The sequence below is a fragment of the Hippichthys cyanospilos genome, chromosome 5 (genome assembly GCF_059441005.1).
Source record: "Hippichthys cyanospilos isolate Australia breed blue-spotted pipefish chromosome 5, RoL_Hcya_1.0, whole genome shotgun sequence".
NCBI lineage: Eukaryota > Metazoa > Chordata > Actinopteri > Syngnathiformes > Syngnathidae > Hippichthys > Hippichthys cyanospilos.
In genome coordinates, this window is record NC_142373.1 from 23,135,103 (window position 1) to 23,157,227 (window position 22,125).

At 38.9% G+C, this 22,125-nt stretch overlaps 2 protein-coding genes across 4 annotated transcripts; both read left to right on the plus strand.

Moving 5' to 3' along the window:
• Window positions 1-333: 333 nt before the first annotated feature.
• On the plus strand, window positions 334-11,673 carry LOC148424034 (cell division cycle protein 16 homolog). 2 transcript variants are annotated; one of them, XM_088416083.1, is made up of 18 exons: window positions 334-529; window positions 690-744; window positions 1,672-1,769; window positions 2,640-2,678; window positions 4,005-4,142; window positions 4,740-4,899; window positions 6,243-6,337; window positions 6,822-6,955; window positions 7,025-7,104; window positions 7,210-7,259; window positions 7,333-7,406; window positions 7,488-7,613; window positions 8,330-8,482; window positions 8,606-8,669; window positions 10,375-10,436; window positions 10,517-10,652; window positions 10,849-10,939; window positions 11,007-11,673. In XM_088416083.1, the coding sequence occupies exons 1-18, from the start codon at window positions 482-484 to the stop codon at window positions 11,258-11,260; spliced, it is 1,857 nt and encodes a 618-aa protein (XP_088272209.1). In that variant the 5' UTR covers window positions 334-481; the 3' UTR covers window positions 11,261-11,673. The 2 variants fall into 2 exon arrangements, with proteins under 2 accessions (XP_088272209.1, XP_088272211.1); XM_088416085.1 differs by having other exon boundaries at window positions 1,675-1,769.
• Window positions 11,674-12,490: 817 nt separating this feature from the next.
• LOC148424035 (regulator of nonsense transcripts 3A-like) lies at window positions 12,491-22,063 on the plus strand. 2 transcript variants are annotated; one of them, XM_088415340.1, is made up of 10 exons: window positions 12,491-12,674; window positions 13,472-13,578; window positions 13,654-13,760; window positions 14,278-14,376; window positions 14,536-14,646; window positions 15,953-16,008; window positions 16,079-16,237; window positions 16,317-16,450; window positions 19,116-19,410; window positions 21,041-22,063. In XM_088415340.1, exons 1-10 carry the CDS (start codon window positions 12,543-12,545, stop codon window positions 21,236-21,238), a joined length of 1,398 nt encoding a protein of 465 aa, XP_088271466.1. In that variant the 5' UTR covers window positions 12,491-12,542; the 3' UTR covers window positions 21,239-22,063. The 2 variants fall into 2 exon arrangements, with proteins under 2 accessions (XP_088271466.1, XP_088271467.1); XM_088415341.1 differs by having other exon boundaries at window positions 19,116-19,398.
• Window positions 22,064-22,125: the final 62 nt, after the last annotated feature.

Consider the following 22,125-nt stretch of genomic DNA (forward strand, 5'->3'; position numbering starts at 1 on the left):
ATAATATAATATAATATAATATAATATAATATAATATAATATAATATAATATAATATAATATAATATAATATAATATAATATAATATAATATAATATAATATAATATAATATGTGTGGAAGACTGGTTAGCAGGTCTGCTTCACAGTTAAAAAGTAAAATACAAGCATACAAACTTTATTCTACAACACATCTGGAAAATTCAGACACATATTATTGAGTAATACAACTATAAGTGAAAAACGTGAAAACTTGTTCAATCCTGGAGGAACCTTTGTTACAAACTTTTTTTTTGTTTCCTTCCGGCGCAGTTTAACGATGCACCAAAAGCGCAAATTGCAAGGAAGCCGCGGATTTAATTTCAAGCAGCGAGCAGGCTAGTGTGTACGTCGCAACGTAGCTGCATGCGCAACCATTACAGCTTCTTTTTTAACGACGACATGTGTTAGTTATTTAGAGCACCTGCGTAGAAAACAGATTAAAATGAATCTTGACAGGCTTCGAAAGCGAGTGCGGCAGTACATCGACCAGGTAACGATGTGCTATGTGGCGTTTGTGTCCGTCCATTCAAGCTAGTCTTAGCCTGCATTCAAATCTAGTAAACAGCAACGACATTGAAGAGAAGGTACTTATTTAAACATGATGATATCATGCATTAAGTAACTTGGATGTTGTGTGTGTGTCATTTCAGCAACAGTATCAAAGTGCGCTGTTTTGGGCCGACAAGATAGCGTCTCTTTCTTATGGTAAGATCTGGATTTAGCAATCATTTTATATGCTGTCATTCAAAATGAATGTTTCGTGATATCATTTGTATAGGTTTGAGTTAAATTTATGTTAATACTAAGAGCTGAATATTGTTTTAACTGTGCGTTTTGTTACATCATTTCAATACCCACAGCAAAAAAAAAGAAAAGAAAAGAAAAGAAAAAAAACCGTTAATATAATATATAAAAAATAGTTGATATAGGCCCAGGGCGCACGTAGCTGATGCGCTGGTGCACATTTCAGCTGAAAATGTTCAGTGGAAGATAAGTCAAAATTCATATTTATAGTAATACGTACTTTGCAACCCCACCTTCTTAACGTGTTCTACTTATTAATATTGCATTTGTGGTATATGGGCTTTATACATAATATTAAAAAAAAAACATTCCTCTTCTGCTGATTATGAAAAACATACACATTTCTTATTAAGGTTTTGGAAAAAAATTCAGAGGATTGAATCTCCCCCAATGACATTCAATGGATGACATTTACTGTATATGCAGATTTTTGCTGTTGACAGGCAGACCTGGCCCACTCCTCCTTCCAAAGAGTTGGAAGTAGACTGTACACTGTTATCAATTATGCTACTTTGGTTCCAATGTCCAACGTACTTCCATTTATCTGAAGTCGGAAATTTCCCAGTTTCCTGTTTTTTATTTTTTTAAAACATTTGGTCCATCTCAGAAATCAGGGCACGCCACAAAAGCGGTGGAGCCCAAAGAAATGTGAGTGGATGCTAATGTAACAATGTAATGTAATGCAGTTTTATGACGGCGACAATATTTGTCCAATAGAAGAACATTTTGTTCTATTGCACAAAAGTTGACTTCCAGTGTTTTTCTGTACAGTCAGACAATTTAAAACACTAACTTACTTTACTCTTTTTCTTGTTTTGTGGCGTAAAGAAGATCCTCAGGACATCTACTGGCTTGCTCAATGCCTTTACTTAACATCGCAGTATCACAGAGCCTCGCATGCACTCCGCTCAAGGAAACTTGATAAGGTATTCCCAGAATTTTAACTGTACCAAATGTTTGGCTTGACCAAGTGAGTAGAAACGCTTATCCCTGGATTTCACATACTACGTTGCAGCTCCTCTTCGCTGCCCTGTGTCGTGCACAGCACTACGAAATATGTTAATGAATGAGAACAGTTACGCAGCCTACATATCTGCCATGCCGCGCTGTTGTGGCTGTGCCGTCGGCCAACGTACAGTAAGCCAGGACTTGAAAAATCTGGTCCGCCACTGTCCATCGTGGTCAATTCCATAGTTCAGAAAGCACCAAAAAGGAAAAAGAATGTGATCTACAAACTTATTTACAAAGAAAAAGCACTTCATACTGACAAGATTGTCTATTCTTTTGTTGATTGATTGGATGAAGCCAAAATCAACTGCTTTTCCTTCTCTGTGCCATTGTCATCAAGACAAAAAGTGAAAATGCTTTCCTCCTGTTAATTGGCGCTATAATGTGTGTACAAATATATATTGCTATTTAAGTCACAATTCTATCAATTCACTTATCCATGCAAACCTTCCACAAATGGAGCTTGGTTTGTTTCCAGAAGTTTAGAAAACGTATTTACTTATTTAAATCGAGTTGGTAGCCTCTGTGCAGAATATAACCTTCCAGGGACTATGTGATGGGGTACGACGGAGCAGAGACGCATGCATTTGGCAGGGATGTGCGACATCATTGCAGTGGCGCTGCGCAATACAGCAGTCGTAGATGCAAAGTAGTATGTTGAATACCTGTATTAGTTTATGTTTTGAATGAGGTCAGTGTTTAAAGATCGTATTGAGTGACATTCTATGTTTCAAATGAAGTGTAACATTATTCACTTCCATTGTGACATTTTCCCTTTTCTTGCACAGATGTATGAAGCTTGTCAATATCTTGCTGCACGGTGTCATGTAAGTTACTGCAATGTGTAGTGGAAATTCTAGAGTTAAAAACAATACTTGGGGTTGGTCTGATTTGGAGTATTTTTTTTCCCCTGGAAACGTAGCCAATTATTACTCAAACCTCATCATTATAAAGTGCATACTTGTGCAGGCACTGTGATGAGTGAAGGTCATAATGATTATTCAAATCCTCAAATTAAATTAAATAAAAATCGTCTAATGCAAAAACAATAAAATGCACAATGTTTTCTTTTCCTTAACAAGTCACAGTGTCATGCAAGTATGAAAAAAGTTAAAAACAATATATTTATCGATTTTTAAACACTCTTTCACGGTGAAAAACCCAAATCCTTATACAACTGTTGTCAAACAATATACTTTGAGGTCTTGCTGATTGAAACCCTGACGACTTTGTGACTATAGATGAGTATTTTTTTCCCACAATTATCGAGTCAAATTCTGAATTGTATTAGATGTTGGACTGTGGATTGTCCACCGTATGAAATAAATTACAGTGGGCCCCTGGTTAACGAGATTAATCCGTTCCGCGGTTGGGATTGTAATGCGAATTCGCCTTATGGTGGGAAATTCAAACCTATGTTAAATAGCAAATGTGTGTAAAACCTCAGGTAAAGACAAAAATTATATATACATGTTAAAAATTTGTATCAAAATAGTATGAGTGCTACATATATATAAAATATACATGTATACAATTAAACAACATAAGTAAAAAAAATATAGAAAGGATTTATTTACGTTTGAGGTGATGTGAGAGCTTGTTATGGCCATATTTCACAAAGAGGGTTACCTTGCCTAGCTTAGCCTTCTTCGTATTTATTTGTTTAGCTCCAGCTTCGTTTCCATATAAATCATGTTCTTACTTCCCTCTTTAACATCACTAGCAATCTCGGAACCCATGGCTAAACAATTTGTTTGAATTAAGCACTAAAATGCACTCTAAATACATTTTTGTAAGCACTCACAGGCGAACAAAGCTTTAACATTCCGCCATTTTGTAAACCGTGACGCCGACCAATGGCAGGTAGGGGGGAGTCGTGACACTGACCAATAGCAGACCAGCATTCTTGTGACTTAAGCGGTTACGTGTGTATAGACGTACAAGAGCGGAGCGACTCTCCGAGTCATGCATGCACACTAACCATCATGTTTGAGGAGGAGTTTTTGTCGTCACAGGAAAAAAAATGGCCGCGGTCGACATCGTATGGTGAAAAACGCAAGCCAGGGACATCTTAAACCGGGGGTCCACTGTATAATGAGATTGATTTAAAGTAAAATTGAAAACGCAGGTGAATGGCTTTACGTTTGTTCTAGTATGCCGCCAAGGAGTTCCAGCTGGCCTTGGATATTTTATCAGAGGAGGCAGTTTGTAAGAAGCTGCTAGACAGGAGAATAAAGGAGGAGGTCGGGGCACCAGAGCCAAACAACGATTGGGACATGTCGCCTGCCTCAGTAAGTTGTAAGCTGTATGGCACTTGATCAAAAATGAAATATTCACACTGTTGTCTCTATATTTAATGCCTTGCATTTTCTTAATGGGAAGAAAAACATTGTATTTCCTGTGTTTAGCAATCACACTCACTTAAGTACTTGCTTTACAAAATAGAGACACTGTATTATATTCCCCTACCCTGATTTACACAAAAATATTTCATGAAACGAAAATCAAGCCACTTCGTTTGACCTATGCGCCCCTTGACCAAGTTTTGTAATATGTGTTTTGTATTATTAGCATCGACCTTCTAACTGTACATACTGAATCTGTTAATGTTAACTTTTTCTTGAATCTTCTTCTGGTTCCTGACAAACAGACGACCCTATTTTGTCATCATTGAGTCTAGGGGTACCCACCTTTTAAAAATCAACAACAACAATGTGACACCAATAAAAATTATGAATGAAAAGTCTTGTAGCCTAATATTGATAAATAGTAAAAACATGTAGACAGTGTTGTCAAAAATCCACCTGTGCACATTCTACACCCAAGAGGCGGTAGGAGGAAGCGAGGGTTGTATTGACAGTCGACTGAGGTTGGTATTCATATTTCAGATCAGCAGCTCTATCTGCCTCCTGCGTGGCAAGATCTATGATGCCATGGACAACCGGCCTTTGGCCACTTCCAGCTACAAAGAAGCCTTGAAATTAGACGTGTACTGCTTCGAAGCCTTTGAGCTTCTCACGTCTCATCACATGCTGACAGCCCAAGAAGGTAAGAGAGACCTTTGGTACTTGACATTAGATTTTTCCCCAAAATAGAGAAGCGACCCTCTAACAGGATCTGACATTAGATTTTTCCCCAAAATATAGACGCTACCCTCTAACAGGATCCGCCTCCCCTTCACTAGGAAAACAAAGTTATGTGTAATTATTTCAGTTCCTAGATTGATCACAAACTGACATTAAGACATTGACCACTGAAGTTAATTTTAGCTCAGTTACGAATAGGGCTGGATATTGATTCACATTTTCAAAATCTATGGCATAAAATACAGCTTTTACATCATAATGTTGCAAACAAGCAAAATATGTGAAATTTAATCTTGAACAGAACACTTCTAAGAACAACCATAATTTGAAAATAGAGCGTTTCCTAATTTTTCGCGGTTAGTGGGGAGCACTAGTAGGCTCTTGCTGATCACCAATTATTAAGCATTGTCTTCTTCGTTTACCACAGTAAAAATGATAACACATCAAAAGGCAGTTAAACACTTGAACTCAAATTTGGTTTTAACAGGTATCTTCAACAAGGTTTAAATGTAATAAAAAAAAAAAAACAAAGACGTTAAAGCTTTTTATCATTAAGGCCTTGCCTCAGAACAAAAGGAGTCCTGGCTTACCAGAATGTAACATGAGGCCCCATTTGATAAAATATAACTCCTCACGTGAGTATACGGCGTAGACATTGGTCGGGAGACATTGGTCTTTTCGCAAACATTTTTTCGAACATGTTCAAAATTTGGTCGTGGTTAGCAATGTCTGGTGACCTCTTGTGACCTTGTGGCGACCTTGAACAAACCCTAGAGGAGATCAAGATAGCCACTACCTTCACGGACACTTGCTAAAGTTCGCCCCTCAGAAGGATACCTGCTTAAAGGCCAGTTGCGCTCCATAAAGTAGACAATTTGTCAATCATTTTGTCACACCACGTTGTTGTGTGTTTACATCCTGGGGAGTTTCATGATGTATGTGTTCTGCTAAAGTCTGTTATTAGTATTTTATGCCATTTTTTTACAAATAGGTCTTTTTATTCAAGATTCAAGAGTTTTATTGTCATAAATAGTAAGACCACACAATGAAATTCTTATTCCGTTCACTTCCCTGAGCAGACTACATTCCATAATCAAGCAAATAATAAGGTAGGCAATAAAACAAAAACAAAAAATAGAGCAATAAGGGCATTAATAATGAACCACTAATAAATGAATAGACTTACATTCTGAGCATATGATTCTGCAGTTTCTCTTGTGATCATTTATAATATGATTAAATAAACATTGCTATGACGTGCAAAAATGCATTTGAAAATGTTTCCAATCTCTCCTTGTTCAACAGAGAAAGACTTTTTACAATCACTGCCGCTGAGTCAGCAATGCACAAAGGAAGAGGAGGAGCTACTTCATTTCTTATTTGAGAATAAGTTAAAGAAGGTACACTTAACCTCTGCTTTTCACAGGGGAGCGGGACTGGGCTGTCCCACAAATAGTGAAAATCATGTATAATTAATTGTCAGTTAAACGAATGCCGCCACCCAACCTCCACCCAAAACGTATTCAAAAACACTGGTAAACATTCAATATGCGTCTTCAAAGCAAATTGGTGGGGAGGGACGCAAAAACAACATTTTTTAATACTATGAGAGAAAAAGAATCCTTGAATATGTGAATCAGTGTTTGGAGAAAAAAAAATCTGTGTATAAAGTGAATCATTGTGGTCAACTGCAAATGTGTGAGTTTCCACTGCACATATGAAACATTGCACACACAAAAATCTAATGGAAGTAAAGTAAGCTGAAGCACGTTGGCACTACTCCACCACGTTTCAGTCAGTGCTAAAATATGAGCCCAGCACCTAACCTAAATAACGTTATATTTTGCCTAACACACGTGTCTCCACTTGATTTTGCCACAACAGTACAATAAACCCAGTGACCTGGTGGTACCTGCCATGGTCAACAATCTGCAGGAGAACTTGGACGTGGTAGTGTCCCTTGCTGAAAGGCATTATTACAACTGTGACTTCAAGATGTGCTACAAGCTCACTTCAACGTAAGTTGTCTTGCTCCCAGATTTATTGAGAGTGCCTTTAGCTCACTTGCTTTTTTTTGCATCTTGTAGAGTGATGGTCAAAGACCCCTTCCATGCTAACTGCTTACCAGTGCACATTGGAACTTTAGTTGAGCTTGGAAAAGCAAATGGTAACATATACTTCCGCTTTTCAGACCTGCTTGTCCCAAATCCATCCACAGGCCCTACTCAGATGATGTATTCATGATATATGTCTGTTTGTTTTTGTCCTACAGAATTATTTTATCTATCACACAAACTTGTGGACCTGTATCCCAACAACCCAGTAAGTGTTGGCTCTTCATACAACTTTAATTTGCCATAATGAGCTACAAAAAAACACACACACACATTCCCAGGTCTCCTGGTTCGCTGTTGGCTGCTACTATCTCATGGTCGGCCATAAAAATGAAAATGCCCGTCGCTACCTCAGGTATTTGTGTTACCCAGTACGCAAGCACGGTCACGTTTAGGGCAAGGTATTTGTCAAGCTAATGTTTTACTTGCCCTTTAGCAAAGCCACCACCCTGGAGAGGACGTATGGTCCGGCGTGGATCGCCTATGGTCATTCCTTCGCCATGGAGAGTGAGCATGACCAGGCCATGGCTGCCTACTTCACAGCTGCGCAGCTTATGAAAGGGTATGGCGTTAACTCAAAACAATATGATTTTGCATGTTGTTCCTAAACTAGTGCCCCAAATAACACTTTGTGGCATGAGGTAGTTGCAATTACCCAGTGTCGTTGACCATTAGTGCTGGATAGAAGATACTATTGTAAAGAAGATTTAGGGGTTGATTTCCCCTTAAGCTTCCAGAAGTCATGTTGTCATTATTGGGTTATGTGTGTACAGTGTCTTTATGTGTTTCACGATGGAACAAGCAGGTAACGTAACAAAATACTGCATGAAAAAAGTGCTTGCTTGTGTGACCTGTTTTTATCTGTGATTAATTATACTAAAGTTTAGTTTCAAAGTTGCATATTGTGGAAAATATATGAACAGAAATTCTCCCTTCCACCAAATTAATGCCATACCCTTTCGAGTCCCTGGTACTCTCCACTTGCTTAAATAGATGCTCCTGACAACTATAACCCTAACCCATTTAATCAAATCAGGAGTTATGTACTGGTAGTTGTGATTACATATTTATGTAATGGTTAATTTTTTTGTAATTTGGCTGCGATCGAATCCTCTTTTTTTTTTTCCCAAAGATTCAACACAGTTAGTATATTAGTGCCACCTATTGCTTTTGTTGTAAGCTCCATCTTATAAATGTGTGTGAGTCAAAATTTGGCATTTTGTTTGGCAATACAGTCCTCTTTGCAATCCTCGTTCTATTGTTGTTTTTCTTTTCTAGGTGTCATTTGCCAATGCTGTACATAGGTCTGGAGTACGGCCTGACTAACAACTCAAAGCTGGCAGAGCGCTTCTTCAGCCAAGCGCTGAGCATCGCACCAGAGGACCCCTTTGTCATTCATGAGGTGGCTGTGGTTGCTTTTCAGAATGGAGAGTAAGTCACAGACAGTGTTAAGAAATTCTTTTTATTTGATGGGCATTCATTTGATGGGTCATTGCTTCTTGTGGACAGGTTGTGTAAAAGTGTTTTTTTTTTTTCTTCACATCTATCTTTCAGTTGGAAGATGGCTGAGAAGTATTTTCTGGATGCCATGGAGAAGATTAAAGCCATTGGGAATGAGGTAGAAGCTTAACAATAGAAAATGATTAACATGCGTTCTGCTTGTTTTCCAATCCTCATGTAGTTTGTATTAATTCCTTGCAATTCATATAAAATGTATCGTATTTATCCGTGTACAGGTTGAGTTTATTGTTTCATTTTCAACCCCCCTATTCTGGGGTCGACTACTACACACATAACTCAAAACCAGACCAATTTTTAATAACATTAATTCGAATGTAAAAAAGGTAGTATCGTGTCGTTTACAAGGTTTAAAATTATTATATATGCCTGGATAATTTTTCTGGGGGACTAATGAAAAGAAAAGGACGGCTTGATTTGTCTGTTCAACACACAAATGCGAGAGTGCGTGGATTTCAGCAGTTGGGGGGGCACAGCAAAGCACAACCGATCCACGCTCTGATCTTGCCACAAACGGGTAAAGAAGGCTTCAGCAAAGCATTTCCGGAGGACCTCCATTTCAAAGAAATTAGACGCATCCAAATATGACTACCCGTGGAAGAGTAACAGACATAATTGAAGAGATGACAAGGTGGAAAAAAAGAGCACGTCCTAGATAGCCATGCATTGAAATGGTAGGAGCTTTTTGGCGTATAAGATAGTAATGATGACTTTGAGGACTTTTCGACAAATTCATTTAGCTGTCTCTAAAAAAAAAAAAGCTGAAACTTCAAATCGTTTTATTGTTGCAATTGTCTACACGCGTGTACATTGCCTCACACTTGTCTTGTTTCTGCACCACGCCCTCCCCCCTTATAACCACAACAGTATGTTACTCGATATACGATAATTTGTCTCAAAGTACTGTAATTTGGTCATTTTAGTAACACAAACCATGTGTTTTAAATTGGACAGCCATCATATGTGTAATAATTAAAGTTGTGGGACTTATTGCATTTTTTGTAAAATTCACCCAAATTGAAGTAAAAAAAAAAAAAATGTCGGCGGTCGACTTATATACGAGTTCGACTTGTACACTGAGAAATACTGTATATTGTAAGTTTTAAAACCAATTTTAGAATTCATATTTATTTGTATATACATTCAAACTACTTTTTAACTTTTATTTATTATCTAATGTTATTTAACATTTTTATAATTGTGTAACATTCTTGAATTGTTTTTTTACAATGTCTTTATTTTTATCAAGATGTAATGTTTTATTTACTGGTATTTGTACTGTTTTTATTTATCACTATATTCACTTACATAATTTGGTATGGAGGCTTGGTGGAACAGTGGTTAGCATGTCCGCCTCAAGTTAAAAGGACCCAAGTTTGAATCCTGCTGGCTCCGCCCTTCCTGTGTGGAGTTTGCATGTTCTGTCTGAGCCCATGTGGTTTCTCCCCGGGCACTCCGGCTCTTTCCACACTCCAAAAACGTGTGTGGAAGGTGTATCGGGCATACTAAATTGTCCTTAGGTGTGATTGGGTGTGTGAATGGTTGTTCGTCTCTGTGTGCCCTGCAATTGGCTGACAATCAGTTCAGGGTGTCCCCCGCCTACTGCCCGAAGTCAGCTCTGGGAGAAACCAGCCAGCCTGTGACCCTTGTGAGGATAAGCAGCTATAGATAATAGATGGATGAAAGATAGGGTATTCTTTTATGCATTCAAAGTTATTTTGATTATCTTATTTAAATGTATTTTATTATTGTTGTTGAATTTATTGATGTCTTAATATTTCACATTGGGACACATTCCATTCAAGGTGACTGTAGACAAGTGGGAGCCTTTATTAAACAACCTGGGTCACGTGTGTCGCAAACTCAAGTAGGTAACATGACACTGTTCAGTTGTTGAAAAGTTCCTTGAATTTTGGTATAATAAAGATCTGATATGCATTTGTGCAGGAAATACGACCAGGCTCTGGAGTACCACCGTCAGGCGCTGGTGCTGATCCCCCAGCATGCCTCCACTTACGCCGCCATAGGTTACGTGCACAGTCTCATGGGTGACTTTGAGAGTGCTATCGACTACTTTCATACGGTAATGCCTTTTTTAAAAATCAAATGAGTTAGTATTCTTAGAGTTAGTATTTTATAGATCCATTCAACTTTGTCAATAGAATGTTTTTACGTATATATCAAAAATTTTATTTCATACATATGCAAGTATATAACTTAGCATATCGTTTTGCGGACTTGAATTTTATCCACCGTAAGATTATTTTTCCCCCTTTTAGGCTCTTGGACTGAAGCGTGATGACACATTTTCTGTGACAATGCTTGGACACTGCATTGACATGTACATTGGTGAAACGGATGCTTACGAAGGTATGCCGCTCCACACTGTTCATCTTTCCAGTCATTGACATGCTTTTCCAAACTTGTGCTGGTGAAGGCACCGACATTGACGACAAGGTGCGAGGAAGTGCAAACACGCAGACGCTGATGAAGGCGCTCAACTCAACGGAGCTCACCGAACCGCTGGCCTCACCACGGGTAGAGGATGCCAGCGCCATGACAGTGGAGACGCCGTTGTCCCACCAGGACAAGATGGTGCTTGGTGTGCCTCTGCGGCTGTCCCTGACATTGGAGTGCGACATGTATGAAAGTGACGTCATGTTGGACACTCTATCTGACACCAGCACGTGATTTCAAAGTCATGGGTTGTCATGGAGACACAACCCGTGGTGGGAGACAAGTAAGCGTCTGCCTTTGTTTGAGAGTCGATCATAAATGTGAAGACTCTGGGCAAATGCCTGCTTGTTTGGAGTGAACACAAACTCAACCTCAGAACTTTAAAGACTCGTCTAGTTTTTTTTTTTTTTTTTTTTCCTGCAGTACCTGTGGATTTTTAACCATGATGTCAGAGTCTCAAACATAAACACAAGTGCAAGCGAGTCCATTCAATACATTTGATGCTCATTTAACATCATTTGCATTACAATTGATTTTTACGTGTAATATGGTCTTTAAGTCAAAATCTTCACATGTTTATTTCCCTGTTGAATTAAACGATTTACCACTTAGTTAAATAAACGTGCACCTTGGCCTCTGCTCCTAAACTGTGCCTCAATATTCAATCATCCATTTGTGGAATAACCGTCATATTTCCTCACAGAAAATAATATACTTCTAAGGACTGTAAGTTACTACAAGCTCTTGGACACCATGTTTCGAAAAATGATTAATTTCTTGGAACAAAAAGTTGTATGTGTGTTTTGTTTTTGTTTTGTTTTTAAATCTGCGCTCCTCATGTAAATGACAGCCAATACTGTATCTCATTGCTTGATACAAAAATGTCATCTCAAAGCAGTATATTCAAAAGGTGCAGTCAATTATTCTTATGTCTGAAAAAAATAAACCAAGTCGTCCAATCAGGACATTTATTATGTGCTGCAGACCAATCCCTAAATTGAAAGGATGCTGGGCTATTGCTATAGCACTTACTCTTTGCTCCTCAAAATTAGGCTTCAACTTAACCAGTGGACTCTATATGATTAAAGAGGTACTAAAATGGATCTATGGATCATGGATGTAATTGTATTAGTAAAGTGTAACAGTAGAAATTTTATCTGAGGCAGGTCTTAATGCAGCAAGTTTTGTTCCATGCTGGTCTCTTAATGTTTATTTTTTTTTTGTACTTTATTAGATTGCGCACTACGCACAAAATGTATACGATCTTTTACCATTGTCATTGTTGATTTGGGTAATACAAGCCATATATTTTTCTTATTAATGTGATTATTTTACCATTTTAAATGTTTTTTATGTACGAAACGTTCACCACGGATTGGACACGTCATTTCTTCATGACGAATTGCTTCATACGCTTTTTTAAAAGGTTCGCGTTCTGTCTTCTCGCGATAATTGCACGCCTCTCGCGAGACACCTGCTAGCGCTGCAGAATATCAGCACGGAGAAATGGACCGAAATGAGGTCTGAAAAGGAGCAAATGACGGCAAGCAAGGACAAGGGCGTGGTGGAAATAAAATTGAGGGACAACTCGGGGGATCAGGATAACATTCCTAAGCAGAAAGAAGAGAAAAAAGAGGTTTTTACGAAGGTACGAGTAAGTCTACCAAGCGTCTTTATTATTGTTTACGTTGCGTGGGAAAACATGGCGACGGTCTTTCAGCACCGAGGACAGAGACACAAAAATGTTTGTTTCTGCCCAAAAAAATGCATGCAACGCATTATTTTACGTTATTTCTCCCAAATAATTCATGCAGCGCATTATTTTACGTTTTCAATGATTTGGGTCATCTTAGCATGTATACGTAATATAACGTTATATAACGTGCATTTGGTATTCGGCCCAATTACAGTGTGTGCGTATTCATGTTTATTTTTACAAATAAACTACAATGTTTATGCAGTATGAGAATTAGTTACACGTGCTCCACACAATTACCGGATTTGCGACGACTGCTTCAAAACTATTATTTCCGTGTGGAGAGAATTATTTGGAGTGTATTTATATTTGTGAAACCTTTTCTGAAATATAAATAAATGACCAAAAATGTAGATAGGAAAAGGACAAATACGGCATTGTAACATTTTGTTACAGCGTTTGATTTTTTTGGTTTGTTATTGGACTTCTCCAATTGGTATTCTATTTTTGGGTATTTATTTAAGAGGCAGTAATTACAGCAGCGGTCCCATTTTCGTTGTATACCTGCAAGAAACATTTTCTTTTCTATCTATAAAATTAATTTGTTTTCTAATCTAGAGTATTGTGTGTTTACCTGATGTAGTCATTCGAAGGCTCCCACCTCACCTGACCAAGCAATAAACATGTTTCTTTCTATCTATAAAATGAGTCTTCTAATCGTGAGTACCGTGTGTTTACCTGATGTACAGGTGGTCATCCGAAGGCTCCCACCTCACCTGACCAAGGAGCAGTTAGAGGAACACCTCAGCCCGCTTCCTCCCTTTGACTACTTTGAGTTTTTCCCTGCAGATCCAAGGTACCTTACATATAGCATACATAGCCATAGTACATTATTCGTCTCTCTTCGTGACGTCTTTCTTTGTGTCCATAGTTTGTACCCACATTTGTTCTCCAGAGCTTACATCAACTTTAAAAACCAGGAAGATATCCTTTTGTTCAGAGATCGATTTGATGGCTATGTCTTCATTGACAACAAAGGTGATTGCCGTTTGTCTTTTTTTTCCCCAGTACATTTCTGTGTCATATTAAAGCACAGGGGAAATGGTGGAAGGGATAGAAGAAAATATGTCAGGGTAGCCTTTGCATGCAAATTCTCTCTTTACATACCGTACATTGCTATGGCTAGCATGGAAATCAAGAGAAGCGTGCCTCTACCCTGTTGGTTATACTCCAGCCATTTTGAAATCATGTGCAGATTTGTTCTTTGGCTTTGGTTTTATAATGCAGGGGTTTACTGCTTTTACACTTGTACATCAGTTAGGAGTGTGAAAATTAACTTATAACAGTGGCAAATTATCATAGCAATCATATTTAAGGAAATTACAGCATTATTAATTTGTATATCCTTCCTGACGTGTTGCATTTATTTATTTAGGTAAATGGACAATTAAGTGAATTATAATATCCATTGGAGTGCAAGCCAGCCACAATTTGTGATTTTATGTTATTCTAAACACTGTCGATAATTCTGACTAAGGCTTTGACATGCACACAGGTCAGGAATTTCCTGCCGTGGTAGAGTTTGCCCCCTTCCAGAAAGTCTCCAAAAAAAAGATCAAAAAGAAAGATGCCAAAGCTGGAAGTATTGAGGAAGGTAACATAAACACTAATGGCCACATCAGAGCTGTTACAAAGGAACCATTACACCTCTGCTACAGTTCTAAATTTAGTTTAAAAGCCAACAAAATGGCTTGAATCACAAACTTAAAGCATAGTGTCAATGCTTTTACTTGAATGTCACTTTCCCCCTCAGACCCCGAGTATAAACGCTTCTTGGATAACTACTCCTGTGATGAGGAAAAGTCGATGGCCAACCCTGAGATCTTGCTGGGGGAAATTGAGGCCAAAACCAGAGAACTTATAGGTAAGATTTCGAGTCACTCTCATCACTTAGTGCCATCATGCAAGTAAGATTTCTCCAAAATGTACTATTTCCATTTTCATTTTCTACAGCCGCTTATCCCCACAGGGGTCGCAGGCCAAACTGTACAATGTACGATACAATTATCGGTAGTCAAAGAGTCAAAGTCTCTCTCTGTCTCTTTTTCAAAAGCTGAAAACTTGCCACACAGCTGACTTGATTTTGTCTTCCTCTCTTTCTCTCTCTGTCTCTCTCGCGCACTCTCTCTCACACACACACAGCTGACCCGGTTTGGACTTAGATGGGGGAAAAAGTTTGAATTGTTGTCCTTGTTGACCCATCCTCTAATTTGCAAATTTGCTCGTGTCCTACCTCAAGCGATATCACATAAAACAATCATGAAAGTAGAATATGACAACATGTTAGCCACATTACACGGGGTAGTTAGTGGCAGGAGCAAACATTTAATGATATTGAAGCCGGCAAAGCAGGAAGTGGACAACAGCAGCGCTGATGTGATCGCTACGGCCAAGGAGGACTTGTATGACACACAATGAGAGGAGGCTCCTGCAGCACGCTGCAGTTGCCCTTTAAGGCAGACGATGAGGGAGGGAAAACAACTTACTGGTTTTGTCAGATTTGGACGGTTTAAAATAACTTTTAAAATCCCTGTGCATTGCCAGTCCGGTTATCGGCCCATGCCTAATCCCTAGGGTTTGTTGTTCGGTTAGCCTGGAAAGCTCGGAGGGATTCAAAACAGGTCAATGCATACAGTATATGGCTTTCACTACTGATTGGCTCTGGCTCTTGCACAGCTAATCAATCAGATGCTGCAATGGGTGGGACGATTCTGGCGCAAGACTCCACAGTCAGAGAAGTGCAAGGATGCATTAGGCATAATGACAGAGTAAAGATAAAAAAAAAATAGGGCTATACAAATACACTTGACTTGGTATTAAAAGTAAGATCCTTCATGGGTCCTTTTCTCCAAACCTATTGCAATTTGCTAATAGAAGTGGGAGTCATGCGATTTTTAAGTGATTTGTCCTACAAAGTTGCCAACACAATTTGGAGTCAGTGATACCCCAGTGAGATTCTGCATGTAATATGCTTTTGAAAAAGTGCTCTCAATTTGGTGTTGTAAATGCGAATCATGCAAGTGGTTGTTCTACAACCTTGATCACAATTTGGATCCCGCAAATGATTTGCCCTCCGCCGAAATTCACAACGTATTGCACAATGAATGCTGATATGGCAGTTCTTTAAGATGCCTGATGAAAGTACATATAACTCCTTTGTACAATTTTAGCCAAGAGGACAACACCCCTGTTGGATTACATCAGAAACAAGAAGATGGAGAAACAGGTATAACGGATTAAAAAAAAAAAAATCTCCTGAAGGGGATAAACATGAAAAAGTCATCATGTCCTTGCAGAGAATACGCGAGGAAAAGCGAGAGGAGCGGCGCCGGCGAGAGTTTGAGAAGAAGAGGCAGCGTGAAGAGGAGAAACGGAAGCGGCGCGAGGAGGAGCGGCGCAAACGTAAAGAAGCTGAGAAGCAGAAGAAACTATCTGAGAAGGACATCAAAATTAAGGTCATAATTCACCTGCCGTGTACGTGCATCTTCTGACCTGAAGCGACCCGTCGCCTCATACATTGTGTTCATTCATCAGCTGCTGAAGAAGAGTGACAGAGACGATGATGCAGACTCAGACCGCATCAAGGACAAAAGTGAAGTCGGGGAAATCGAGAGGGGAAAATGGGAGAAATCAGGTGGACAGCTGAAGTTAAAGGATTCCAAAGAAAAGTAAGGATCATTAAATCAGATTTGCTCTTTCTACCTTTTATCCTCATTAGAGGTGCAAGTGAGCTGGAGTTTATCACATCTGACTTTGAGTGACATTACACAGGCCACAAATAGTTGTTCACAATAACATTGACACCTGTTGAAGCTAACATGAGTTCTTGTGGAAGGACAGGAAGAAGATGCAAACCTCTAAATTGCTGTTGAACAGTGGAACCTCACACTTAAACATCCTCAAGCTTTTTAATACAAGAACGCATCAAAACAATTACACTAAAATCCCATAGTTCCTGATGATATGCAAAATCCCTGGCCTAGTTTGTGAAAACCCTCCTGTAAAAAGATAATATAGATTCCGCAAGATGTTGGCAAAGTCCTTCAGTTGACTTCAACATCTATGTTGGCTACGTTAACTTTCCCTTTGGACTAAAAGTACACTGCCTTGCGCAAACACTTTTTGTGACATTTTGGCAGCAAGATGGCACTGTAGTAATACTTGTTGTTTTTGGCCTGAACACAAAAGCAGGAAATAGAGGGTTTTTTCAGCACTAACAAAAACTAGGACCCCCCCCCCCAACCAACAAAAAGATCAATTTGTGGTTGTTAAACTTTGACGATGCAGCTTTGCACTGTATCTCACATTTTTTATGGCTTTTTTGTGTGTGACACCACCGCAGAGCACCAGTAATTGCAATGAGGAGAAATACTATATAAGCTATAAAAAAAGGAAATAATAAGACTTTATTGATCCCACAACGGGTAAATTCATTGATTACTGCAACAAAAGACATGAGTACAAAAGATTTAGGAGGTGTAAAATGTAATAAAAAAAGAACACTGTCAAATAAATCAGATGAGAGAAAATATGTTATTTAGAAATCGGTTCAGAGCATAAATAAGTTACAACGGCAACATTGCATTACACAACATATTGCGTCCTGTGTTTTACTGCGTCGTGTGCCTGTGCTTGTGTGTTGTTTGGCTATTGAGTGAAAATACCCAGTCTTATTAAAGTTGGCAGGAATGACCTGCAGTAGCACTAATTTCTGCCGAGAGAATAAAGTTAGGGCACTTAAGGAACTGTTCAGGAACTGTAGAGAATGAATCCTTTTGAATCCTGGGAAAGTTTTTCCCAGGTCCTTGCTCCTACAATTCCTTATCATCCAAGCTTGGTTCATTGAAGTTTCTAAATTGTCCACAGATGAATCTTAATGTGAATAGTTGTTTGTCTATGTTGCTGATGTCAGGTGGAATCTTATTATCTCTAAAATCATCAGATATCAGGAGACCCCAAAAACGTCACATTTATTCAATCGTTATTGTAACATACAGTGGCATTGTCAAAGTGAGGAGAGCAAGCCATTTTCAACATATTAGATAATAAAAAGTGTTGCAAAATCGCCCCCTTTGAAGAATGATCACGTGTGGAACAAGATGATTATACATAATGAAAATTTGCAAAAATCTAAAAGTGAAAATAAAAACAGAAATGCCTTTCTGAAACAAAATAATTGAAACCCAGCCACATGTTTTTCATTTTTGTCAATTAATATCATAACTGAGCTTTCAGGGTTCATTTCAAAAATGTTTATTTCAATATTGCGTTTCTTCCGTTCAGAAGAAGGTAAGTCATTTGAGACCTTCAAGTCATTGGAGGACTTGTCTATGTTCACACTGCAGCTCAATTCTGATTTTATACCCCCCATATGGAACACATATCTGATTGGTCATTGCAGTGTGACCAATACAATTGCCCAGGCCTTTTTTGTATGTGGATACATGAATCATAAAGTAGACATTTTTGGTGATAGTAGGATAACATTCATGCTGATGGTTCTTTTTTTTTTTTTTTGACAAATATGGCGCCCCCTATCTCCCAAATATCTCTTCTTCCTTCCAGCATCAGATAACCAGAACCCCTAAATACAGGACTTTATTTATTTTCGTAAACACTATTTTGCCTGGCCATGTTTTGTTTTTTTTCGTCATTGTGCTTTGTGGTCATGTATGTCACAATGCAGACGCATTGCACTCACATGAGAAGTTGTATTTGTTTCTTTATATGAAAGAGTATATAAAAAGATCGGATTTGACAAGAAATCCAAATTGTGCATCACGCACTGAAGTGTGAAGTTGTTAACATAGCCTAACCTTACCTTACCCTAGCTTACCTATCCTCCATCTCTACGCTGCCCTGGCATTTGCAACACCATAGGCTGGTTTCAGGTTCGCCATCTAGTCTCGTCCCTCTCATTTTCAACAGTTTTTCTTCAGGTGGTCGTCGGTCTCCCCTGCTTCCTTTTGCCTTCTGGTGTCCACGTCAATGCTGTCGTGCAGTTGGTCCCCTCTTCTTTCCTCAAGATGTGCCCAATTAATTTCCATCTTCTTCATCTAACATTATCACCCAGGCTCTCTTTTTCAGTATGTTATAATACTATAGTTTTAGTTGTCTTAATCTTGCCACTTTGTTTTAATATCCTCTTTAGCAATTTATTTAGAAACACATCAATTTTTTCACAACCATATGTCAATAACCCTTGTGTGTATCAACAAAAGTCAGCTGGGATAGACTGCACCTTCACCATGACCCTAATGAGGAAAAAGTGGTTTAGAAAATGCACAGTACAATGTATGGTACAATGTAGAGGATGTGCAATTTCTTGACTAGAGGTCAGCCTGAGAGTGACAAGGAACAGCAGCAGTGCCGCAGACAGCGAGACAAGGAGCACCGCGGGAAAGACGATGACAGGAAACGTCAGAGGAACCACTACGAATTCGACAAGTTTGCGCGTCGCAAAGACGAGACCAAGTGGGGCAAGGGCTACTGCCAGGACCGTGTCAAGAAGGATGGCCATCACCACACCTACGCCTTCTGCCCTGACAGCGGCGATAAGCAGATGAAGGAGGACAGAGACGAGCTGGCAAACAGAAAGGAGCGGCTTCGAAACAAGGTGAGCGAGAAGGTGAGCATGCAAGGGGTTTATATGATTTTTTTTTTTTTTTTTGCTATAAAAGTAGACAACAAATGCATATGCCTATTGTAATTCCTTGACTCTTAACAATATAGGCCTTTGTTAACTAATTCAATACCACTAACGTTTATAGTCGTCAAAGAATGGCACTGAATGAGTAATTATTTGACCTGACACTTTTTAATGCTGGCATTCAGGATAAAAATACATTACTTGCAGTAATGGACATCATGGCACATTGCTTAGCACGTTTGGAATTTGCATGTTCTTGTGCCTGTGTAGGCTGTCCCCAGGTATTCCGTTTTTCTCCCACCTTTCTAAAACATGCAGGGTATGTATTTTGAACACTCTAAATTGTTAATGAAAATTAATGATTTTTCATCTTTGTGTGACCTGGATTGGCTAAGATAAAATGGTGAAGAGGTGAAGGGGATGGATGGATGGATGGATGGATGGATGGATGGATGGATGGATGGATGGATGGATGGATGGATGGATGGATGGATGGATGGATGGATGGATGGATGGATGGATGGATGGATGGATGGATGGATGGATGGATGGATGGATGGATGGATGGATGGATGGATGGATGGATGGATGGATGGATGGATGGATGGATGGATGGATGGATGGATGGATGGATGGATGGATGGATGGATGGATGGATGGATGGATGGATGGATGGATGGATGGATGGATGGATGGATGGATGGATGGATGGATGGATGGATGGATGGATGGATGGATGGATGGATGGATGGATGGATGGATGGATGGATGGATGGATGGATGGATGGATGGATGGATGGATGGATGGATGGATGGATGGATGGATGGATGGATGGATGGATGGATGGATGGATGATACTGCCATGACTTAATGTACCATCATGGAAGAACCTTTAAACCATTCACAGCTATTCAGGATAAAAGTCTATTTTTATTGGCCTGGCAGTGAATGTTCCAATATTTAGTTGTTTTTTTCATTATTGTCATTTCATTATAGGATCCAATTTTATTATTGAACCTCTTAGAGGTGCTTTAGTTTTGTTATTTTCTTTATGTAGTTATTCTCGTTTTATTTTTTAAATGCATTGCCATTCTTTAAAACCCTATTAAACTGAAACCATACAATGTTGCTGTTTGGCTAATAGGTTATGAGGTAAAATATTTACCAAACAGAATTTTAGTACTGGGCCAAAGTTAGTCGGTTACTAAGAGAGCATTTAGCAACAACAAATACACCAAAGAGCACCTGATTGATGAGTGATGTTCAACTTTTTTTAATGTCAAAAGAGCATGAGCTCAGTCCTCTGCAAAAAGCAACCCTAATAAAGGTACTTTGAGGAACAAAAACACATGAGATATCCTGGTCAATGCAATTTTTTTGTGTTTGGTCTGAACCTAGCATTGGTTAGCCAGCTAAGTCATTAAAATATATGCATTATTGAATTGAAACACTTGGACACAACCGGGCTACACTTTGTTAACTGGTTAGGAATGCTGCATATCTGGATGGAAATGTAAGTCAATTAAAGTCCTTGTGTATGAAGTAGCCACCCTCTTGCATGTTTTGATGCCATACAACCCTCTTTTTGATCCCTTTGCAACTCTGCAGGACCGCCCAGCCATGCAACTATACCAACCCGGCGCAAGAATTCGCAAGGGCATCAACTCGGCTGGTAAAGCCTTCGACTGCATGCCAGCGGGCCACTCGCCCGATGGCGAGACAGGGAGTTGCTTCGAGGTGGTTACCATGGCGACAGTAGAGGACAAAGCATATGACAACAGTAATGAAGAGCATGGCCACTTATAAGATAGTGTTCATGAGTCATTATGGAGGATTTGAAACTGATCACTATCATATTTATTTTTTGACTGTATAGCACATTAAATTATTTGAGATACATTCCACTATGATTGAATTGAATAAATTAGTGGAACAAGGAGGTTTCATTGTGGAATGGAATTAATGAGACTAAATGGTAAACTGTATTCCTTAATCCTTTACAGGGCACAGCGGCTGCTTTCGGTATAAACAGGCAAACCGTCCATAACAGCCATTGCTTAAATTCTAACGTACCCCTAAATTTCTCTAAAATCTTCAAAATTCTTGCCTGTTTAGGGCTTAAAAATAGAAGAAAAAAACGTGTGCCTAATAAGGGCTCTTTTTGGGAAAATAACGCACTTGTTAAATCATTTATACTAGGGTGTTTTAATTCCAAGGTGTACAGCTGGTGTATTGTAACTATGATACTAATAAAAGCGGAAAATGTGCAGGTGTTGACAAAGTCATACTGCCCACAGGGGTACCATGCAGGTGTGTGGGTAGTCTTGTGTTTTTAACTTTGCTGTCTTTTGTAGGAGCACTTGTGACATCATCCTGTTAAGACTATTGTCATCCAGGTCAAAGCGATACTATCGCCATCCAATGGACATTTCAATATGAAACATCCTACAAAATGAAGTCTTTTTTTTTTTTTATTCAGATGAAGATAACTATTGACAACTAATTAAATGTTCCTTTTAAGCAATCTTGTCCATGTAATAACATGATTTTGTTTTTTCCTCCGAGCCTTATCTATACGTACTTTGCACATGAGAAAATAAATGTCTTCTGAGAGACTAATGTTCCAATCTATTTTGATCTCTCGCCCCCTTTCTCTCTCATGCTCGTACGCTAGCTAAATGGTATTCAACTCG

Bases quoted from the DNA above. Each gene is read 5' to 3' on its own strand.
- LOC148424034 (XM_088416083.1), top strand. From the start codon at position 482: ATGAATCTTGACAGGCTTCGAAAGCGAGTGCGGCAGTACATCGACCAG. The intron at 745-1,671 runs GTAAGATCTGGA...TGTGGCGTAAAG, and splicing joins GATAGCGTCTCTTTCTTATG to AAGATCCTCAGGACATCTAC. The intron at 6,956-7,024 runs GTAAGTTGTCTT...TGCATCTTGTAG, and splicing joins TGCTACAAGCTCACTTCAAC to AGTGATGGTCAAAGACCCCT.
- LOC148424035 (XM_088415340.1), top strand. From the start codon at position 12,543: ATGAGGTCTGAAAAGGAGCAAATGACGGCAAGCAAGGACAAGGGCGTG. The intron at 13,761-14,277 runs GTGATTGCCGTT...ACATGCACACAG, and splicing joins TGTCTTCATTGACAACAAAG to GTCAGGAATTTCCTGCCGTG. The intron at 14,377-14,535 runs GTAACATAAACA...TTTCCCCCTCAG, and splicing joins AGCTGGAAGTATTGAGGAAG to ACCCCGAGTATAAACGCTTC.